Source organism: Rhineura floridana, chromosome 4, assembly GCF_030035675.1.
Source record: "Rhineura floridana isolate rRhiFlo1 chromosome 4, rRhiFlo1.hap2, whole genome shotgun sequence".
Taxonomy (NCBI): Eukaryota; Metazoa; Chordata; class Lepidosauria; order Squamata; family Rhineuridae; genus Rhineura; species Rhineura floridana.
In genome coordinates, this window is record NC_084483.1 from 100,307,539 (window position 1) to 100,331,522 (window position 23,984).

General features: G+C 41.8%; 1 protein-coding gene across 6 annotated transcripts in view; it reads right to left on the reverse strand.

The window, feature by feature from the left end:
* PTPRK (protein tyrosine phosphatase receptor type K) overlaps positions 1 to 23,984 on the reverse strand; it is a 579,201-nt gene that overhangs the window by 475,960 nt on the left and 79,257 nt on the right. The window contains exon 1 of one of the 6 annotated variants that reach the window (XM_061623804.1): positions 364 to 439. The exons of the other annotated variants lie outside the window; for them this stretch is intronic. Coding sequence (XP_061479788.1) covers positions 364 to 430 — 67 coding nt within the window. The 5' untranslated portion in view covers positions 431 to 439. Of the gene's footprint in view, positions 1 to 363; positions 440 to 23,984 lie in introns of those variants that run through there. 6 annotated transcript variants of the gene reach the window in all.

Here is a 23,984-nt window from a genome sequence, read left to right on the forward strand (position 1 = left end):
ACCTTGAAATGCCAAGGTGAATATGCATGGGCATGTGAACCAAAAGCCCAAATCTCAAACAAACACAGAAAAAAATGCATGTCACAGCAAATATTGGCTTCCACATTTACCCAACTGGGTCTTCTTTGCTGCTTGGGAATGCTGGCTGCTTGGAATGTTCACAGCATTCCACATGCATTAGCTCAATAATCCTTAAAAATATTCTGAAAGTTATCTTAGCATTATTAACCCTATACACAGTTGGAGATCTCAGGCTGAGTGATAACAGCTATAGTCTTCTAACAAGCTCACAGAAGAGATATTTGAATCAGAACAAGAGACTGCTTCATTCCCAGTGTAGTTTCTACTCGATCCTATACATACTTCTTAGTAGACATGTATAGAGGGCTGCAGTGTCAGGTGCTATGATAGAGGAGCAAGCCTCTCCCATAGATTGACGCTCATTCACATTTCCAAAAGCATATGCCACACATTTCCCTGGGGAACAGACAGAGACACTCTCTTTCTCTCTCTCACACACACAGACCTCACCTGTGCAGTTCCTGTACCCAAATGAGTCTCAGAAAATACAATATGTAACCCATGTTAACATTAAAAAAGCAAGTTAAAAAAAATCACAAAAGCAAACCAAGCCTAACATTTGTAACATAGCAGCAGAAAAACAAGTCTAACCCAGCCTTTAAAAAAGAATAATTTCAATTTAATTTCTGTAGGCTTAAAGCACCAGCAGTGGTAGTCAATCTGCTTTTGAAAACAGTCTGTTTTCAATCGTGCAAATGCTACTCAAAATGTTGAATGAAAGAAAGAAAGAAAGAAAGAAAGAAAGAAAGAAAGAAAGAAAGAAAGAAAGAAAGAAAGAAAGAAAGAAAGAAGGAAAGCAGTTTGCATGCAGTGGAAACACAGACACTGCTCTTTTTTGCTACAATATGTGAAGTATTTTTGACTCTGAAATACACATTTCTAGAATTATCCAGGTCAAGCCCACTAGTACTACCTGCATACAGCCAATAATACCTCAGAATAAACTGAGATCTGAAGAATCCTTCTGCCCACCCACACAGCCCCTCTGTGACATCACCAAACAACTCAGGAAGCTTCTCATTAACCATAGCTTCCTCTTTCATCCAAACTGGGAAACTATGGTTACCAGCTTCAGAACAAGACGGGATATTAAAGCACATTTTGAATAGTATACATGCTTGTTCCAAAGTTGGTAACCATAGTTTCCTGGTTTGGACAAAATGTTTTTTGAAGCTTCTTAAAGCATAAAACGAGTAGTGAAGAAACTATGTGCATGGGCAAAAAAAACTCATTAATATCTCAGTTTATTAATCCATGACAATCCAATCTCTTCCATAAATTCCAGTCAGCCAAAAAAGAAGGCAGTGTGTCTCAGTGTTGCTTGTATATGTAAAAACATGCACTGAAGGTTCAGGATTTGCTCATCACAGAAAGAGAGAGAGAGAGATCTTGGAATGCAAAGCTATTGCTGAACCATTAGTATATAATGACAGCCTTGCAACAAACATGCATATGAGTCTATCCCACTTTACAGATTTAGCAATGAAACTGACTGGCAGGAGCATTCCTTTCGTTGTGACAGAGGAAAATGATTCATAAGAATTAGAAGACACAAATGTACCGCTGGAGATGGAAGAAAAATATTCATAGTGGTCAATACTGAGAGACTGGGAAGGCAACAAAGAAATAAAGCTAACCCCAGGCTTGCTTTTATACAAGATGCCCTTTCTCCAAACAGAATATTAAGCAGTCTAGATGCAATTACTCTTCTGACAGTCTTGTAAAAACACCCTACCCATATAAGTTAATAGTTCATAATTCATACTGATAGCTCTGTGCAAACAATAGACATGTATGTTGCTTAGCAATGCTCAAGAGCCTACCACCTTAAATCACTGAGCCTATGAGTGAAAAACGAATGAGGCTGTTTTACAGCCAGATCTGCACTTTCAAGTTTTAAAGTAGAACATTTACTAGAGACATTAGAAGTAAATGAAGGTTTTAATCTTACAGCACTGTCACTTTCAGTTCAAATAAAGAACCGAGGAAACTATTCAGACACACACATTTCTGATTTGATACAGAGCATTTAATCTTTTTAAATGCACACATGGTCCTTGCTGGCCAAGAGAAATGGTTTTCCTGGGAGTTTAAAATGGCTCTAATCTAATACTAACTTTACTATTACAAGGCTGTTCTTCAGAAGAGGACCAAACACACCACTGTTGCATGAATAGAAAAGCCAAGGTATCCTGCAGTTTTCTGATGTGCCAAATCTTATTTATAAGTGCTTCACACTATGTTGCATGCAAATAATAATGACCAGATTTGTAACATTCTATTGTTTAGATTTGACAAAAGTTAAGAAAACAAAAGTCGTTGTCTTCAATGATTTGGTATTTTATATTGGCTGCACATTTTATACAATCTCTCGCATTTTTTCCCACAGTGAATAGCAGCCTTCCCCAACCCGATGCTCTGTAGATACTTTGTACTACAACTCCCATCAGCCCCAGCCAACATAACCATGCTGGCTGGAGTGGATAGGAGCTGTAGTCCAAAACATCAGGAGGGTGCTAGTTTGCGGAAGACTAGTGACAGCATGTAAAGTATTTATAACTTATACAATCCACTCCACATTTTTACAAATCTCATTTATGGACAAGCTGCTTAGAGAAATATGGCCGACCACCTGCCCCCTTGATCCTTGCCCATCTTGACGGCTTAGAGCTAGCCAAAGGGGATCGCCTGGGTGGGTCCAGGGAGTGATTAATGCTTACCTGGAGGAGAGGGAAGTGCTACCCTCCTCAAAGATGGCAGTGGTACATTCCCTCTTAAGAGGTCTTTCCTGGATCCAGAAGTGTTGCCCACTGGTGAATATCCCCTTTTTTTTGAGAAAATGCTTGCAAGGGTAGTGGAGGCCCAGCCTCAAGCATGTTTGGAGGTAGGGTTGCCAGGTTCCTGGCCTGAGACTGATCCTGTATCTTTAGGAGAAGGGAAAGTGCAGGTGTTCTTGCAACACTGTAATGGAAAATCCACAAGGTGGAATTCTCCCTTCCCCCTGCACAACTTTTAAAGATACAGAAGACCTCTTGGTTGCCAGGCCCAGCACTTGGCTGACTTTCTCTTCTCCTAAGGATACAGGATCAGTCTCAGGCCAGAAACCTGGCAACCCTATTTGGAGGAAACTGATTATCTGAACCCTTTTAGTCCAGTTTCAGGCCCAGTCATGGCACTGAAACTGCCTTGGCTACCCTGGTGGATGACATTTGTTAGGAGAGAGATAGAGGGAGTGCAACGCTGCTCATTTGATACTGTTGACTATAGTATCCTTCTGGGATAGCTCCAGGAGGTAGGGTTTAGGAGCACTGTATTTCAGTGGTTCCACTCTTACCTTAAAAGCCATTTCCAGAAAGGAGTTACAGGGGAGCTATTGCACCATTGGAGTTCTCCTGTGGCATCCCCAGGGTTCCATCTTGTCTGCCATGCTATTTGATATCTATCTAAAACCTCTGGGAGCTGTCATCAGGAGATCTGAAGTGAAGTGAGATGATACCCAGCTCTTATCTCTCTGTTCAATCTGAATCAGAAGACGGGATTGAACTGCTAGACAGGTGCTTGGAAGCTGTGAGTCTACTGGCTGGGGGATTCCATTTAGAATTCACATAACCCCTATTTTAAGACAGCAGCACTGATTGCAAGCTCATTCCCAGGTACAATTCAGGGTGCTCACTTTGGTACTTAAAGCCTTAAATGATTTAGGCCCCAAACATCTGAAAGACCACCTTCTTCCCTACAGACCATCTTGAGTGTTAAGATCAACAGATCTTGTCAAATAGACCTTCCCTGGAGCAGATATGCATTCTGCTAGCAGGCAATGATATATTTATAACTACTCAGGTGGCAAAATTTGCTGTAGCTGCGGGAAAGGTAAGAGTTAGATATTAAAAACACCTTGTGGGGTGAGTGGGATGTGCCCCGGGGCTATTGCGACTGTAGTATGTATACACTAAGTCATTGGGTGGGTCAGGCTACCTTTCTCTCAGGAGAGGAAAAAATATTTTAAATGTATTGTTGTTCCTTTACTGTATGTTGCTGAACTGTGTTTTGTTGAAATATGACTTGTATTTTAATATGTATTTTGTATTTTCCTTTTACATGTGTTCAATTGTGGTAGCCTATGGCTCTGAGCAATAAAGTTTCATTTCATTTCAAGATCAACAGAGTGGGCCCTCTTGGTAAATCTACTGCCTTCAGATGTTCAGAAGGTAGTGGCCTAGGAGAGGGCATTCTCTGTGGCAGCCCCTAAGCTGTAAATATCCTCCCCGCAGAGGTATATCAGGCACCTTCATTACGTAGGTGAAGGTGTAGCTCTTTATCTCGGTCTTTGACCCTTCAATATATTTTTAGGACCCGACTTAAATCTCATGACTGTAATTTGCTTCAAACTGATTTAAATGTATCTTTACATGGTTGTAACCTGCCCTGGGGAACATCATGGTGAACGGCAGGTAAGGAGTTAATAAACAACTACTACTATTTCTTCAAAGGGCTGGAAAGTATAGCTGAAAGTTGGAAACAATGTTGTACAAGTTTTGAAAAGAAACAATGTGATGCACTTGCTAGGCTGGGGATGAGACACCTCAGGTCTGGGAACCAGCCCTTCCATCCAGCCTTTTGGACTCTACCTAAGCCAAGCCCCTCACCAGCCCTGGTGCACACTCTCCTCTAGTGCTTTTGCCTGGTTGGAATGTGTCCTTAAGCTGTGATGGTCCCTCTTGCTTGCCTGAATAGAAGATGTGGTGTGTGCACATGGGGGGCTGTAGAAACACCTGGCATGTGTGTGGCTAGCATACAGCAAACTGTACACATCTCAGAGTTGCATCTGTTGTTCTACCCATATTTGCCTCTGGCCATACCCACCAATAGGATACAGCCCCCAGAAGATTGTGCATGGGGGAATGTGCTCCTTGGGCTGAAACATTCCCCAACTCTGTGCTAGACTGACAGGTTGAGGATAGGGGAGCCGCATGTTCAAACCCTTATTCATCTTTGAAGCACACAGGAAGAAAGAGGCTCAGCCCAGATAGTGATACATTATGGTTTAGCACCCTATGGGAATAGGCCTCAAGAGAGCATTAGGGCTGAACAATTCCCACTTGCCTCTCCTCATCTAGCATGGCTGCAAGAAGCTGGGAAACATCCAATTCCATGGTTTGTCATTAAATCTGACTTTATTATTATTATTTATTAAATTTATATCCTGCCCTGCCTCCCAGAATTAGCCCAGGGTGGCAACCAATGACAAAACACTCAAAACCTCTATAAATCATAGCAAAACACCATAAAAAGTTTTAAAACTTAAACATCTTTTAAAAATATCTATTAAAAAAAACTTTGAAAACATCTAAAAAAGCAATTTCAACACAGATGTGGACTGGGATATTGACATGGACAAACTGATTACTTTTAAATTGTGATTAGTTTTAAACGGGGTAGTTAACACAGGGCCTGCTTCCCCCCCCCCTCGATTTCTGGTGGCTTCCCAACTCCCATAACAATTTTTTTCTTTTAAAATTATTACTATTAGCGGCAGCATCTGCCAAGCAGCAGCTGGCGATGTTGACAGCTATCACTATGCTGTTGTGAGCTGGGAGGTTTCAGCCTCTCTGCTGACACCAGCGGGAGCATAAGTACAGTGGGCCCCACTCATATGGCGGGATACAATCGAGACCTCCGCCTAAAAGCGAAACCGACCAAAAAGTGGAACTCCATCAATAAAATGGCGCCCAACACGCGAAAAACGCCATAAAAGCAGAACAAGTGCCGTATGAGTGGGGCCTTACTCTAGTTGAAAGCTACCGTATTAGCGGAACACAAAAAAGTGGGCTGCTGAAAAGTGGGGCCCTACTGTATGCTACTTCCTCTTCCTACTATTCATCAAGCAAATCCTTTAATACTATGTACACACGTGTGTGTTTGTCTGCATGTCCTACCCACTGGGTGTGCATGTCTGCCTCCCTGAATGCGTGTGTGTGTCAAGATCAAACCGTGGGTTTTTTAAACAAGTTTACACTAAACAGAGTTCCTACTGTGGTCATAAAGAAAAGCCACAGTCAGTAGAAAAATGGAGGCTTTCAATCTCCTCCTTGCAGCCACCCCAGAGGAAGAGAAGGCAGGAAGAAACACTCGAGTCTGAGGCTCATTCCCAAAGCACTAAACTATAGTTTCTGATGTATGTTGATGTTGGGTTAGGTTTAAGAGCTGAAGCAATACTCCCATCACTTCCAATAGGTCATATCAAGTGCAAATGGAAGGTTCTTAATGAACTCAAAAGCTTCTTGACATTGCTTTCCTGTAGAAATGTTCAATCTTGGCCTGGGCTCAAGAGAGTTCAAGCCTCTAGGGATACCTACCATTCTGATAGTTATGTTATTTCATCTGAAGGATGAGCTTTTGACAAAGTTAAACATTTCAATGTTCTTAAGCACAATGGTTTCAGATTTTCACAAGCAGTGCATATTGTAAGGAACTATACCTTCACCGTATCATCTTCAACTCACTGAGGGGAGGGGAAAACAACCACAAATGTGTTGGTCAGTGACGCAGGCTGTGAGACTCACAGACAAGGTTTTTAGCAGAGAGAGAGAAACCTGAAGCAGAAGGGTTAAGCTGTGAGAACAGAGAGCCAGACTATCAAGGTCAGTGGCTGGCTGAGAGTGTGATAAGGTGGGAAACTTGCAGGAACTCAGAGTGGGGGAAGAAATGTCAATGGAGAGAGCTGTGTCTAATGTCTTTGCCTAGTAAAGACTCTTACAAGAAACTTGCCTGGCCTGTCTTATTCCTGTTCTAAACGGCTCTTGGATTCAAACCACGTTTGACCTATTCACGCACTCGCCAACAAAATGTCTGTAGCTCCAGTCTAAGGGGAATACATAGACAGTGCCAAATGTTGCAAACGTTTCCTTTGCTCCTAAGTCTTTCAGCTGTAACATGATTAACAGCTCCGCTGAGGCTGCTCTAGGTGAGAAGGAAGGACCTCGTGTCTATTTCACTGCCTTCTCCTCAAAAGTGAAGGCATTATGGATGAAAGGCAAAAGATGGGATGGAACAGCAAAAGATGCATAACCAGAAAAGCATAGCAAGGTCAAGCAAACCTGATAAAGGGAAAGGAGCTTTACAATATCACAGAAGCAAAGCAAAGCACTATACAGAAAAGCAGCAACCACATCCAGCCAATGACAACAGGAAAACTCAAATTTGGGTAGCCAATGTGATGCCCTCCAGATGTTAATAGACCAGAACTTCCATCATCCATTGACCATGCATGCTGGGGCTGATGGAAGTTGGAATCCAGCAACATCCAGAAGGCACCATGTTGACTAGCCTGGCCTAAATTATCCACTGGTTGTTTTCTGTTTTACTTTGTAATTCTATGTTCTTTTTAGGCCACATAGAAGAGGACCTTTCTGTTGTACAGACATAGCTATGGAGCACCACAGGGCCCAGAGGGTGGTGACAAGATCTAGGGCCTTCTCAGTGGTGGCCCCCGAATTGTGGAATAGTCTCCCCGAGGAGGTGCACTTGGCGCCGACATTGTTATCCTTTCGGCGCCAAGTTAAAACCTTCCTCTTCTCTGAGGCATTTTAATTTAAGTCACTTAGTTTTAAATCTGCTGTAACTGTTCTTAGATTGTTTTATTTTATATGCTTTGTTGTATTATATTGTGTGATTTTATTGTATTTCTGTTGTTCACCGCCCAGAGAGCTATTGCTAGTCGGGCGGTATAAAAATCTAATAAAATAAATAAATAAATAATAGTACTCAACTAGCTACAACTGATGCCACAAGCTTTTTTATTATTATTTGTTACAATATTTGTATATTGCTTTTCAGCCATTATGGTACTCAAAATATCACAATATCACAATAATATCAAGAGTTATAGATGTATATTATTGCCCACTCTTTGTGCTCTTGCATTCAGAATTAGTGCTTAATTAATTAAATGCTATCACTTCTCCCATCAAAAGTGGCAGTAGTCAACAAGAGATTATCTCCTTCAGAATCCTTTCCCAAGCCCACAAACTGTTCCTGCTGCTACTGGCTAGCTAGTGTCAATGGCTCCCAATCTGTAGAGCTCTTAGAGGCATCAGGAGAGGGTTTGTTGAAGGCACAAGGGATTCAGTGTGTGTGTATATACATACAATCACACACACACCATTTCCCAATCCTCTCACTGCTTCGGAGCTGCCAACCTTTTTAGATCCATGGGCACATTTGAGCACCAGAGAAACTGTCATGGGCACCATATGCACTCACATGTGCACACACACACCAGTGATTCTTTCAAACCTAATTTCAGCAGGGGGAAGAGACTCTACATGCACCAAGAAAAGCCTCTGTGGGCACAATATGGACAACTCCATCTTCCTGGTGTAACTGCCTCATCAAGTCAGTAGCAGCAGCCATGGAGGGAAACAGCCCAGCCTCACAGAAATAAACTATCCATTTTATGCTCGGCACCCAGATCTGAAGGTGTGTACGAGGCAGAGGTACTGATGCGGTGTGGGCTTGATATCCAGCTGCCTTGACTCCTGGGTCTATTGTTCCGCAAGGACAGTGGCAGCAAAAGTGAGGCTCTGGGAGCCCAACATTCTTCAGAGCCCTCTTCCACAGCCAAATGAGTTTAGTGAAACTGTCAGAAAGCATATGTATATTTGAGGGGGGGAGAGGGTTTCCCCAAATGGGAGGGATGTAATCTGGTGGGCACCTCAGCTGCCACCTCCCAGTATTTGCTTTATAATCACACATGCACATCCAAAACATTTGCTCAAAAAAACTTTGCAATCCTTTCTTCAGCAGTGAGAAGACCCTCCTCCCCTGCTGCAATTAGGCTTGGGAAAAAACCATCCGTTGTAGCCAAAACATTTTTTTCAAGGCTAATTGTGGCATGAGGGGCAATTTGGGGGTTTACTGCAGCTGAAGAGGGAAGGGTTAATTCTCCACTGCCCAGATCTGTCCCTCACCACTGAAATGTTAGCATGTACATTTCACAAAGAAGGAAAACCAGCCATGAAAGGGTTAACTGACAGTAAAGAGTAAATCAAAACCCTCAGGCGATACAGGTGCAGACCCTAAATCACCTAATGACTAAATGATAGTGATGGGCTATAAAGACAGGAAAAGAAAAGGATGTGTTTTTGTGTGTGTGGGGAAGTAAAGAGGAGAAAGACGGACTGTGTAACTTGTGTATTCGATGCTGAAACTGCTTTATGTTATTCTGCTGATAAAAGACTGTATATTTCTACACATGAGTTGCGTTATTCTTGGCAAGGTGCAAAGCAAGGGAGTGACTACGATCGGGTACGCCAGTGTATGTCTGACAGAGCAAACACCAACAAGGGTTATGGGCCCAGACTGCGAAGAGTAGCTGAGGTGCAGAGAGGAATCCAGACCAAGGCAAGCACAAGTGGACAGCGTGTTTGGTAAATGCTGGAACATGATGGCTGTATCCCTGAGTTCAGCAATGCCGCTGGAAAGGCTGAATGACACGAACTATATGAGTTGGAAGGTAAAGATGGAGATGTTATTACGCCGGGAAGAGTTGTGGATGTCCGTCGAAAGTGATCCCCCCACTGACCCCCCTTCTCCAGAATGGCTTCACAAAGATGAAAAAGCAAGAGCAACCATTATTTTGGGTTTGGAGAATAACCAGCTGCTGTTGATAAGAGGGCTGGTTACGGCAAAAGTAGTCTGGTCTGCTCTAAAGAATGTTTACGTGAGAAAAACTGCTAGAAGTAGAGTTTATTTGGCGAGACAGCTGTATCAAACACATTTAAGCGAAGGGGTAACTATGCCTGCACATCTGCAGACAATGAAAGGGCTTTTCGCGGAACTGCAGGAAAGAGATGTGGAGCATACGCCCCAGCAGCAGGTATATATTATATTGTCTTCTTTGGATGCTTCGTGGGACACTATTGTGTGCACAATGGAAGCCATGACTGAGACTGAATTAACCCTGGACTATGTGACGGGAAAGCTCTTACAAGAATGGGATAGAAGACAAGAGCAGAATTGTTCCGCAGTAAGCAAGCAGTGCAGTGGAGAAACGTCAGGAAAGCAGAGGGAAGGCGAGTCAAGATTATACGGTGCGCGACGGTGTTTCCATTGTGGGTCCGAAAAACACATAAAGAAAAATTGCCCGGTGATGAGAGGGACTCTTAATGTGGCAGGAAGAGGTCGGCAGCGAAAGGAGCCGTTCTCTGTTCACGTGGTCAAAGCCAGCGTTAAGAAACCAGAGGAGAAAACTGGAACTTCCTGGGTGGTTGACTCAGGGGCTACCCATTTTCTAGCAAAAGACAAGAAGTTGTTTCAATCACTGTCCCCTACATGTGGACATGTCGTACTTGCTGATGGAACCCATAGGGAGGTAAAGGGGAAGGGGACTGTATTTGTAAAATGCCTAAACAACTGTTACGAACGTTCTGTTTGTGCCCCAATTAGAGAATAACCACATGTCTGTGTCCACATTAAATGCAATGGAATTTGCAGTCCTGTTCAGAAAAGGCACATGTGACAAAGGCAGATAAGGTATATGCGGTAGGCGTATTAGAAGATGCTTTATATGTTATAAAACAAACCTCAGAAGCTGTGGTAAGCACTATAGAGAACAAACCCCCCCAAGATAAATGCATACATCTATACCATAGGAGGCTTGGGCATGCAGGTTTCAGCACCATAAGCAAAATGCCGAGATACAGTGCTGATTTAAGGATTAAACCCTGTGCTACGTTTGTAGACTGCGATATATGCCACGATGGCTGTGCTGCATCTCTAAATGGTATGCCTCTGCATTCCATTTGCTGGAACCTGCAGGTGCAGAGAGTGCTCTTTGCACTCAGGTCCTGCTTGTGGATTTCCCAAGGCATCTGGTTGATCCAGAAGGGCTCTTCTTATGTTCTTAAGGGACACCTGAGTCCAAACTCCTATTCAGGCAAGAAGCTCACTGTGAATGGCAACAACAGTGCAAAGTAAGCTGTGGAATGGATTAAGCAAGTCAGTCTGGTTTGGATTTTGCAGGACGCTGAGCTCTTCAGAGGAATTTGTTTAAGGTTGGAAATGTTGAGCCTGACCTTCATGAAATCTGTTGAGGGGTTGCTTGACCTACAGGGATGAAAGTATATCTCTCCTTCACACTTAATGATTGGAGTATTATACACTTATCTTTGGGGCTATTATTTCGGGACAAAAATCTATTTATTTTATTGTTGTGTATTATGTTTATGTACCACCTTTCCTCCAAGGAGCTCAAGGCAGTGGTATGATTCTCTTGTCCTCCATTTTATCCTCACAACAGCCCTGTGAGGTAGGTTATGGTGAGAAAAAGGAGTGACTGGCCCAATGTCACCCAGTGACCTTCATGGCTGACGGGAATCAAACCCTGGTCTCCCAGATCATAGTCCAATGCTCTAACTGTCACACCACACTGTAATTAAATTCTCAAAAGAAGAGACTCACTGGATGATTGGCCACAGCCTCTTATCTTAATTTGCCTCACAGGGTTGTTGTGAGGTTAAAATGGGTATGTGTATTAGACTGGTAACATCTCTTAGGAGGGAGCTGTAAGTTACCCTTGGAACAGTGCTTCTTGGATTTGGTTCTGGCTTAGGGCAACCCCAAGGAAAATTTGGGATCCCAATTTGGATGACTGGATAGCAAAATTTGCCTTCCCCCGCCTCCATGTACACCTGAGAGATAGCCAAACACACAAGAGTTTTTTATTCAAATTAACAAACAGTAGTAATGACAACAAGAGACTGATGACACTGACAGAAGATCAAAACTGTCCATCCCTTCCCAAGGTCTAGATGTGCCAATGAAAATCTCTCTCCTTTGGCCTTAGTCGTGGCTAATTCAAGGATATAGTCAGTGGAGTAGGTGTCCCCTGAAGATGCAAACATTTGAGAGTGTGTTGCAACATAAACTGTCCAGGAGACAGCAGCAGCAAATGCGAGTGCATTGCATGTACTTCAGCCAACCCGTGGCAGCTAGGGATGTGTGCATTGACTGTTTGTGGGGCCTGAAAAACAAGGTGAATTGAGGTGATTTGGAGGACTTCATGCCCTGAGTTGAAGTATAATGCCAATAACACAGAGATACCTTGGGTCAGATCAGGGCCCCCACAATACCTTGTGTTGCTCCGTTGTTTCTGTATGTACCGTACAGCTCTATGTTTTCCTGTATCTCTAGTTTTGTGGGCTTTGCAAGCAGTAAGGCTGTCCAAAATGCTGCCTGCAAAGCACTAAGGAGCTCTGGAGTTGTGGTGGTTGTCGTTAAAGCACAGCAGCAGGGGATTTTTTTTTTAAGTTAAAAGCTTCATTTAATTTTTTTTAAATCCTGTGCTGCTCTGCTTCAACAACAACAGCAATAACCACCCCAGAGCTCTTCAGAACTCACTAGGCAACCAGAGCTTCCTTTTATCCAGAGCAACTTGGAACCTGAAAATAGATTGAGGAGCAGAGAGTTCAGAGTGGCTCAGAAACAGGGCAGAATTTTTAAAACTTCATCGCTATGATTCAAGGTGAATCTTGGGGGCCATGCCAATTCTGCAGGCAGGAGCAAATTTGGGGGCATTGCACACACTTCAGCCAGGTAGTGGCTTTTTATAAGCTTGGTGGTGGTGCTAATAAGCCTCTGATATTTTAGGGCTACACAGTGTCTGGGGTTTCTTGGGGAGAGGAACATAGGAAGCTGCCTTATACCAGGTCAGATTATTTATCCATCTAGCTCAATATTTTCGACTCTGACTGGCAGAGGCTCTCCAGCATCTCAGCCAGAGGGTCTTTCCTAGCCCTTGCTACTGGTCCTTTTAACTGAAGATTCCAGAAATTTGCACCTGGAATCTTTTGTATGTAAAGCATGTGTGCTGCTTATGGTCCCTCCCCTAAGGAATGCCAGTTGAAGACTGTCATGTTCATGGTTGTTGTTATGTGCCTTCAAGTCGATCACGACTTATGGTGACCCTATGAATCAGCGATCTCCAAGAGCATCTGTTGTGAACTACCCTGATCATATCTTGTAAGTTCAGGTCTGTGGCTTCCTTTATGGAATCAATCCATCTCTTGTTTGGTCTACCTCTTTTTCTACTCCCTTCTGTTTTTCCCAGCATTATTCTCTTTTCTAGTGCATCTTCTCATAATGTGTCCAAAGTATGATAACCTCAGTTTCATCATTTTAGCTTCTAGTGACAGTTCTGGTTTAATTTGTTCTAACACCCAATTATTTGTCTTTTTCGCAGTCCATGGTATGCACAAAGCTCTCCTCCAACACCACATTTTGAATGAGTTGAAATGTCCTGTTGATACACTCCCTAAATCTCTCAAAAACTTTTGAAAAAGAGCCTTTGTGATGCCGTTGAGACTACAAATGCTTCACCTCGCTAGCAGCACAGCGCTATATGCGTCTACTTGGAAGTAAACCCCACTGAACTCAGTGTGGCTTACTCCCAGGTAAGTAGGTAATAGGATTATAACTTAAATCTCTTTTCATCTGCTGTAAATTCTTGTGGGCTTGGTCTCCTGCTGCTACCTTGGTTTCTGTCCCAGAAGCAAAACTCAAAACATCTTGAAAAAGCTAAAGTAACATGTTTCTGAGGAATGCAGATGGATAGATTTATGGAAAAGTACATATTTATAATATCTTGGAACACAACTTAGAATGTTCTTTTTTCTTTTCTTTCTTGTGTTATTATTTGTGATTTGAAAGAATGTTTTCTTTTTTCTTTAATAAAAACAAAATAATTTTAAAAAGGTAATCCACTCTTAGACATGGGGTACGAGATTAGGCTTTTGCTAGCTAGAAATTCCTTTGTGGCTCCTTATGTATTTAGCTCTGTGTGTTAGGTATCATTGCTTTTTGAATAAGGGCATTTAAATGAAATGTGGAAATGAAAATTGAAGCATAGTAAGAAGAGTTTATTTTACTCAACTTTCCATGTGATATGCAATTAAATTTTTAAAATGCAGTTTTGATTCTTCATGCATTTCGCTAATTACTGGGACTTGACTAGTGGCTTATAACATGGATATAACTATGTTTGTGGGGCTTTTGTTTTTTAAAAAAGGTGCAAAAATATAATGGCCTTATGGCGTATGTTTCCTTGAGTGTTTGAAATTGGCCATTATCATGTGGATTTTATAGAGTTTTGTTGTTCCTGCTGAACAATACCCATAGCGGGATTGTTAATGTACATTAGTGAACGTTTACAAGCTTTGGTGCTGTTTGTAATGGTGGACATTATGTCATTGTGAATCAAATCTAATTTACCAGTACAGCCTGAAATGCCACATACTCTGTGAAAGCATCCTGTTGACAGGATTTGTCAGTTGGATGATTTTTCTCAAAGTTTATGAGCCAGCCCTTTAATGGACAGTCGTCATAACTTTTAATTTAATGTTGAACTTCAGGTAGTCACACACACAAAGAGATCATTGCTTTTTAAGGCTGGTAGAATTTCTGTTTCTTGTCTCCTCTGCCTAACCTACCTCATAGGGCTGTTGTGAGGATCAAAAGGGGGAGTATGGGAGAACTACTGTAAACCGCCCAGAGAGCTTTGGCTATGGGGCGGTATACAAGTATAATAAATAAAATAAAATAAAAATAATAAAAAAACATAAAATGTGAACGCAGCACTAAAAGAGTTTTAGAGCTGGTACATATGGATCTCGCTGGTCCATTCCGAAAAACACTAGGTGGCGCCAGATTTTATATGTTGCTCGTGGATGACTATTCCCGTTTTTGTTTTGTGTACTTGTTGAAACACAAAGGGGAGGCAGAAAAGAAGTTCAGGCATTTCATAAGGTGGGCTGAGGCAAAATATCACACGAGCATAGCCGAGGTGTTAACTGATAGAGGAGGCGAGTTTACCTCGCATAAGTTTGAAACCTATCTAACCACAAAAGGGATAAAGCATGCGTTAACCGCACCATTTTCCCCACATCAAAACGGAACCGCAGAGAGAAGGAACAGAAGTATTCAGGACATGGTGAGAGCTATGCTAAATGATTCACCATTATCTCCGTTTTTGGGGGGTGAATGCATTGTTTATGCGAATTATATACAAAACATGTTGTTTTCTAGTGCTGTGCTGTCTACTCCATTCGAAAGATTCCATGGAGTAAAACCAAGGATAGAGCACATAAAAGCGTTCGGGTCCGAGTGCTGGTTACACGTGCCAAAAGCACAAAGAAAAGGAAAGCAAGCACCCAGAGCAAAAAAGGGTATTTTATTAGGATTCGAAAAGGCTTACTATAGGGTGTGGTTGCCAACCGAAAGAAGGGTGGTAGTGAGCAGAAGTGTAAAAACACATGAGCAAGATTGGCAGAACGTAGGACGTTTTGTAGACGTAAACCTCAGTACCCCTAGTGACAAAATGCAAGAAACAGTGGACGCAATCCCACAAGGGAAGCGTTCTGACCAAGGTTTTGACATTAAGCAGGAAGAAGAAGAAGGGGAAGCTGATGTGTCTGAACAAGAGGGTACAGACGAAAAGGTTCACCCAGAACCAGAGCTGAGGAGGTCAGAAAGGGCTAATCTTGGCAAATCACCTGACAGATTTAAAATAGGTGTGACAAAAGCGTTGTGTACTCAGGTAGAACCCTCTTCTTATGCTGATGTAAGCAAACTGTCCCCCAAGGAAGCCCAAAAGTGGCAAATAGCCATGGAGGAAGAGATAAGCGCCATGAACAAAAATGCGACGTGGACTTTAGCGCAGCTACCTCCAAATAGGAAAGCCATTGGTTGCAAATGGATATATAAAATTAAGAAAACAGTAAAGGGGGAGGTGGAAAGGTACAGAGCACGGCTGGTGGCTATGGGATTCAATCAAAAGTATGGAGAGGATTTTGACCACTATGACATTAAAACTGCATTTCTTTATGGTGAATTAGAAGAATCTTTATTTATGGAGCAACCCCCTGGTTTTGTGCAGAATCCTGCACTAGTATGTAAACTGCATAAGTCAATATATGGTCTCAAGCAAAATGCCAGGTGTTGGCACACCAAACTTAATAAGGTATTGGAGTCAATGGGATTCAAAAAGAGTGTTGCTGATCCTTGTTTGTATGTACAACAGCAAACTGAAACTGTATACTGTCTTGTATTCGTAGACAATATCCTGTACTTTTGTTATACAGACAGAGAGCAAGAGGAATTTTATGATCAATTAAAGCGACATGTTGACATGACATGCCTTGGGCCAGTAACCCACTATTTAGGCACAGAGATAGTGAGGAACGATGACGGCAGCTTTATGCTCCACCAAACAAACAAAATAAAACAGCTCCTACAAGACTGTGGCATGGCAGACTGTAAACCAGTGAGAACGCCAATGCTAGTGGATTTCCAGAGAGAGCGTGAAAGCGGGGCATGTAGAGAACCAAAACTGTATAGAAGCATTATTGGAAGGTTACTGTACATAGCAAAAGTGACGAGACCAGATATATGTAACGCAGTCAGTATCCTCAGCAGAAAGGTAGAACACCCAACCCAGCATGACTGGGAAGGCATAAAAAGAATACTGAGATATCTAAAGGGCACTGCCACCAAGTGTCTACTTTTATCCGCCAGCAAAAGGGATGGCATAGTATGTTATACCGATGCAGATCATGCGTCTGATGAGACTTGCAGAAAATCGACATCAGGAGTAGCAATAATGTTTCAAGGATCGTTGATAGACTGGTGTAGCGTAAAGCAGAATGTTGTTGCTATATCAAGTACAGAAGCGGAATACATAAGTCTATCAACAGCCTGCAATGAACTATTGTGGTATGAACAGTTGCTTCGAGATGCCTGTCTAAATGTACAGAAACCATTTGTTATATATGAGGACAATCAAGCCTGTATACGATTGGCGTTGGCAGAAGGTGGCACCAGAAAAACGAAACATGTGAGTGTTAGATACCACCACCTAAAAGACTGTGTACAACAAGGCCATGTTGATATCCGATATTGTGAAACGGGTAAAATGGTAGCAGATGTCCTGACAAAAACCACTGTGTGCTGACAAACATGACAAACTTGTACAACTATTAGGCATGTATAATGTATAATGTATGATATAAGACGTGCATGTATTCATTCTGTGTGAAATGAGGAGGGGCTGTTAGCATGTACATTTCACAAAGGAAAACCAGCCATGAAAGGGTTAACTGACAGTAAAGAGTAAATCAAAACCCTCAGGCGATACAGGTGCAGACCCTAAATCACCTAATGACTAAATGATAGTGATGGGCTATAAAGACAGGAAAAGAAAAGGATGTGTTTTTGTGTGTGTGGGGAAGTAAAGAGGAGAAAGACGGACTGTGTAACTTGTGTATTCGATGCTGGAACTGCTTTATGTTATTCTGCTGATAAAAGACTGTATATTTCTACACGTGAGTTGCGTTATTCTTGGCAAGGTGCAAAGCAAGGAAGTGACTACGGTCGGGTACGCCAGTGTATGTCTGACAGAGCAAACACCAACATGAAAACAGCTTCATTCAGGCCTAACTGCAGCACAGGGGGAGCTATCTGTGGTGGGGGGCACAGCTGGGGAGGGGAGACTTAACTTTTCCCTCCCCAGGTGTGTCCCTCCACTGCAATTAGGATTCATAAAAGCTTTCTATTGGGTACAACAGAAGGGCTCTTTCAAGTCTAATCATAGCATGGAAGAGGCTTTTTCAGAGAACTATGAGAGCTGGGAAGGGAAAGGTGAACACTTCCTTTTCTAATCGTGGACCCTGAAATAGCCTTTTCCCTGCTGCAATTAACCTTGAAACAAATGATGTAAAGGAAAGTAAGTAGACTGGAAGGAGGAACCTGAGGCCCTCCAGATGTCGCTGGACTCCTACCCCAACCAGCATGGCCAATGGATGATGGGAGTTGTAATCCAGCAACATTTAGAGGTCACAGGTTCCTCATCCCTTCAGTAAAACAGCCAGCAGACGAGCAAATGTTGTGGGAGGTAAGGAAGCATTTCCTCCCTATTCAGAGATTCTGAACTCAGATGCCTGGTTTCCCCAATGTCATCATCTAGGTTAGCTAGTAGAAATAAAGGAGTTTGGATCCTGCCTTTGGGCCCCATTGTGGGGGGAGAGGTTAATCTACGGCCCTCCGGGTCATCCCTGACTAATTGGCCGTGCTGGATAAAGCCAATAGGAGTTGGAGTCCAACAACATCTGCACACCATAAGTTCACCACCACTGGACTAGACCTTGGAGCCCCTCCCTCCCCAAGAGGCCTGTAATTCTATCCAGTAAAGCTATATAGAGGACTACTTACAGACCATGCCTTACTTTTCTCCCCCAGTCTTCAAAATCCTGAATAGCAAAATTAAAAAAAGCAAATGACAGCTTCTTCCAATGGTGAATCCAAATAGAATATTAATATGCCCTGCTGGTAACAGGTAGAGGAGGGGAACCTTAACTGTATAATTTTTGGGCTTCCACCTCTGCTGCAATTACCTAAGTACTGTGTCTAGGACTTCTTCCCTAAAGGTGGTTATTAAATGTATTCTTGGAACTGACAGTATGCAATTTTGTCCAGAGTTTTAGTCTGCTGAATATTATTAAAGCAAGACTTGGTCTATTTTGGCTCCAGTGAATCAAGCTTCATTCCATTAAATAGTTAACCAGGGAGTGAGTTGAAAAACAGGGCATCTCAAAGTGCTGCATACAGAACACGTATTTACCTTTTGGTATACCATTCCAAATTATTACAACATAAGTGTGCATCCATGGATCATGTCACTCAACAAAAAATCTTGGGTGGTATCCAACTCTGTTGGACTCAGAGTTAGCTAACTTAAATCCATGGATTTCAGTGGATCTGTTCTAGGTACAATTCTGTCAGATATCATCTTTTTTTCACTATGTGCACAGATGTTTTGAAGCCAAAAGGGGTAACATGCAAGGGAAATTGCCATAGTTCAGAATTTCTTTGTAAAACAGGACTAGGGCCAGGTTTAAGGAGGACTTCTCCACATTGGTGGACCTCCAGCCATAGGCTTATCTGGCAAGAACAACTGGGTCAGCAAACTATCATATAAAAATCTCCCACAATGCCTCAGAGCAGCACTACACATTGTGTTGTGAGGCACTAAATTTAAAATGGCAGCTTGCTGCTGAGTCAGTCAGCCACCCAGCCTAGGGTAGGTGTAAGTTTTAATGGGTTCTGGCAGCTGCCAACACTGTGTCTTTGTGAAGAAGTCCTTCTATCATCATCTAAAAAGATTCTCTATTTCAGGCCATCTAAAGCACTCAGATTAGAAACGTTTTAGTTGGAACTCAAGAGTTTTAACAAAATTATACTATATGGCAACTTTTTCTAACCTGGTGCCATCCAGATGTTTTGAATCCCAACTCCCATCAGCCCTAACCAGCATGACCAATGGTCAGGAATGATGGGTTGTAGTTCAAAACATCTGGAGGATACCAAGTTGCAGAAGGCAGCTATATGAAGTATTTGTAGTAGATTTGAAGGAAGGGGCTACTAGACTCTTGATCATACATTCAAGGTTAAATCTGGCTAGTAGCCATAATCATAAATATTGAGGGGCCATATTTGTGTCAATATTCTGGACATATCTTCTGAAATAACACACATTCCAGCTTCAGATTTCATAACCACCCAAGTTGTGTTACCAAAATACATGACATCCTTTTCTATCTCCCTCCCTCCCATACAACAAGAAGGAATTCTTGTATTGGTAGGGAGGACAGAAGAGACATCTGTGTTCACCTTCATTTCCATATTGACACATTCCTATAGGAGGCTGCCTGATACGGAATGAGAATATTGTGCCATCTAGCTCAGTATTGTCGACACTGGGAATCATTTCTCAGCCCTAGCTAGAGTCTGAAACTGGAACCTTCTGCATGCAAAGCAGGTGTTATTTCACTGAGCTATGGCCCTTCCTGCAGCAGAATACTTATGGCACAGAGCAGTTCCCAATTAGATTCATTAGAATTTCAAGCTAGCGTAAGCTGAGACCCAGTTTTGAAGTAGACTGTGTGTAGGGGGGTGTCACCAGCCCTTTTCACAAGTGAACTGAAAGGCAGTAGTCACAACACTTTTCAGGATTAGATTCAATCTCAGATCTTCTCATTTAGAGGGGGCAGCATGTTTAGGATGCTATGCAGCTTAGGATCATATGAAGCTGCCTTACACACCAAGTTAGCCTATTTGTTCATTTAGGCCAGAGTTGTCTACTGTGATTGGCAGTAGCTATCCAGTTCTAAGGCAAGGGTCTTTCATATTAACTCCATCATGGTTTTTTCCTAGAAGAAAATTAATGAAGCCATGTTGAGATATACTTAACACAAAGTGCTCTTCTTTATTATTTGACTTACTAGTACATTAAGGATGTACTGCCTCATGAATAACATTATTCTAGTATATAATAAACTTCACTTTTCAATAAATTGATTGTCTTGTTATTTTACTCGATCATGTCTTAAAAGGTTGAGGAGACTGGGTTTTTTCCATTTATAACTTCTATCAAAATATGCTGCTGTTAATAAAAGAATTATTCTGATATTTTTAACAAAACAGAGCAGTATAATTATTGGATCTAATAGCAGTTCATACCCTGCAATTTTTTTATTTCATTTATTCCAACAACCCCAAATGTCCTTAGCACGGGACACAACCAGATTAGACAAAATATACTATTCCCCCTTTATAAAACAGATGCCAGGAGTTGAATTTGGAATGTTTGTCATGCAAAACACTCTACCATTGAGTTATGGTCCATCCCTAATTAACATTTTATCTCTTCTGCACTCATGAAGTACTTTAAAGGTAGACACAGTCTGCTCAGTCCCCTTCATTCTATCATATTTAGTTCAGAGTAATTTGTGTTTTGTTTTTTTAACTATAGCACCCCCATTAGCACCAGCTTTTAAAAACCATTGGTCATAAAATGAGTGTGGCTTGTAATATGTAAGCATTTTATAACAAATACAGGCCCTAATAGTCAGAGGTACCATGAACCACACAATTATTGTGACAAGGTTATTTTCCCCTGAGAGAGAGGACTGAGCTTAGTGGTTTATCAACATACTGAAATTGCTGAGGCAGATCAAGGAGGGGGGAGGAAAAGTGGAGGTGGTGAAGTGTATGATCCAGCACTCTAATTCATTCATTGACTACTGCATTTGCAGGGCACTAATTTTAGTAATTAGGGAGAGAAGTCCATTACTGCACCATCCATTAAATAACGATCAGTAACCTTAATGGCTAATTGGGGGAAAAGAAGATTTATTTTAGAAAGCATATAAAATCAAGCCAGTCAGCTACCAAGAACATACGTTGGGTTGCTTAATGTATATTTTTAAGAATTCTCCCACCATTTAGGGAGTAAAAAAAATGGACACACAGAGAAGTGAAACTGAGACTAATAACAATTACTTTGTCTGGAGCTGCATCAAAAGTGATTCACAGTGAGTACAGAAAAAAAAAATATCTACATACTTCCAAGCTGTGGCTCTGCTATCCATAATCACATTAATTGTAGAACATGTTGCTGAAATAAGCAGGTATATTTCATTTTAAGTCAGTTCTAGATGATGCTATATTTCACACACAGAAGTGCCTACTCATACACAATGCATTCCACGTTATGCTGAATTTTTCAGAATACTATACGCAAAACATGAGTTTCACTTCTTCAGTTAGATTGGTGACCTGCAACTACTGGAGTGACAAATGTGCAACATTAGTGAACTTTTTCAGTAAAGTTCCAATCCTCCAAGCCAGAGACAACCATTTCACAAGACATCTGCTATCCTCTGGCCGTTTAAATTTCAAGGCAAAGGTGAGTTCTTTTACCATAGCAGGGGCAGGCGCTCTCTCTCGTCCCTCTCCAAGACAGAAAGCCACATTTAACAATGTTCTCACACATGAGGCTTAAAACAACATGCTTAAATTGATCTATTTTCCAAACATAGAACCTGTGCTGATTACAATGTGCATTCATTTTCTCTTCCATATTCTATCCCATATTAACCACCACCACCACCTACAGCAGAGGCTCAAATATAGTCTCATGTGTAAAAACAGACTCAGGTTAAACCCCCAGATTTCAACTTCGTTCATTTGTGGCAAAAATATGACCAGATTCATTACAGCTGAAAAAGCTTACACGTAAACACACAGAGAAAAGAAGAACAAAACGAGAGAACTGTTGAACAAACAGTATTTTTAGGGCTGTCACATGATTGAAGACAACTTCCATACTGGGTTTAGCTGATTACGCAGTTTATTGATCAATTAAACTGGCATAAGTAAAAGCAATTATGAATCAAAAATATACTTTTCTATGAATGTGTCAATCATAGCATAAAACAAACATTCTTGCCTATATCCAACATCATCTTCAGGGCATCATGTTGGCTACCCCCGGCCTAGAAGCCTTCTGTTTTCCCTTAGTGGAGGGAAGTCTTTTAATGGGGAGACATATAAATATGCAACCTTCTACCTGTATTCTCGTAATAATCCAGGAGAAACTGCACCATGTGATTCTGAAATGCTGATAAAAGTGGCCTCTTAATATACTCTCTGTACACTCCGCAGGCAGGGGTGTAGTCCTCCAGGGTCGCAAGGGAGCATAGACCCCTTACTCTTTTGGCAGCAGGGTCCCAGCCAGGTCCCGGTGTATGAGCCAAAGCATGAAAGGGGAGCATGTTGGAGCCCATGAGTAAAAGGAGATTAATCAGCCACTGAGAAGACTCTTCTCAGAAGCTAACACAAGCCTCTCCTTTCATGCTGACTGGCTTCTAGGGATGTCTAGGGACGGAGATAACATGGAGAGCAAGGGACATGAGGGAAAGGGATTGTAGTTGTGAGGGAGCATGGTATGACTATCATGAAGGGACCCTGCACTTCTGATTTTGCCTCTACACTACTGTCTGCAGGTTCTGGTTTGAACCAACAGCAATGCTGCATATTCAACATTAATCATCTTATCCAAGATGGCAAAACTACATATTTGTCCAGCTACCTATGCATCAAGGGTGCACAGTGAGACAGGGCATATTTCAGACATGATGGAATTCCCTTCTACTTTAAAAGACCTGTTGAAGTGTAACCCTGCATAGTGCACTCAATTATACAAAACCACAGTTGGGGAAACTAGATTCCCATACCCGCTTTTAAACTGTCTTTATAATCAGAAATTTTGTTGAGATTTTGGACTTCCCAGGAGGATCCCTCCGCCTGTGCAGCCTCTGAGATGGGCTCCCGTCTTGGATGAAACTTTTTCAGTTTTAAATCCAGTCAGAAGGGTCTTTTTTGACTGGGGATAATTTCTTCCGGATAAGGAAGAAACGTGAGATTTCCCACACAGCGTTGTTGTGATTGTTGGAGACTGGAATTTGTCAGAATTGTCTGTGAAAGAAGGTCTTCCAGCAACTCGGACGGAGCGAGGATTTCTAGCTAGCTCAGCTGAATAAGTGACCCGTTTTTTTTTTCTTTAAAGAAAAACGGACTAACAGGCAAGCATTCTCCTGTCTACGCTTATTACTTTCTTATCTATACAGCTAAAGAGATTTGTCAAAGAACCAGCAATTAAGAAAACCTGGGTGAGTCAAAACTTTCCTTCTCTTTTACTCACGGAACTAAGGGGGAAGAAAATAAAAATAGCCTATCTTTTTTTTATTGCAAAAAGCTGACATGGAAAATAGCATTATAAAGATTACAACGGATGAGGGGTTTCTGATTGGAAGAGAAAAGAAAAATCCTTTTGATTTATAAGACTTTTGTGTAATATATGTCTGGGACTATTTTTTCTGACCTACTTTTTTTTTACGAATCTGCTCATTCTTTCTGCTACTAGTTATTTGGACGCTGTGAACTAAAGCTGTTTTTGCACTTCTGGGCATATAAGAGATAAGGGCTGTCTAGAGTGTGACGCCAGTTGGTTT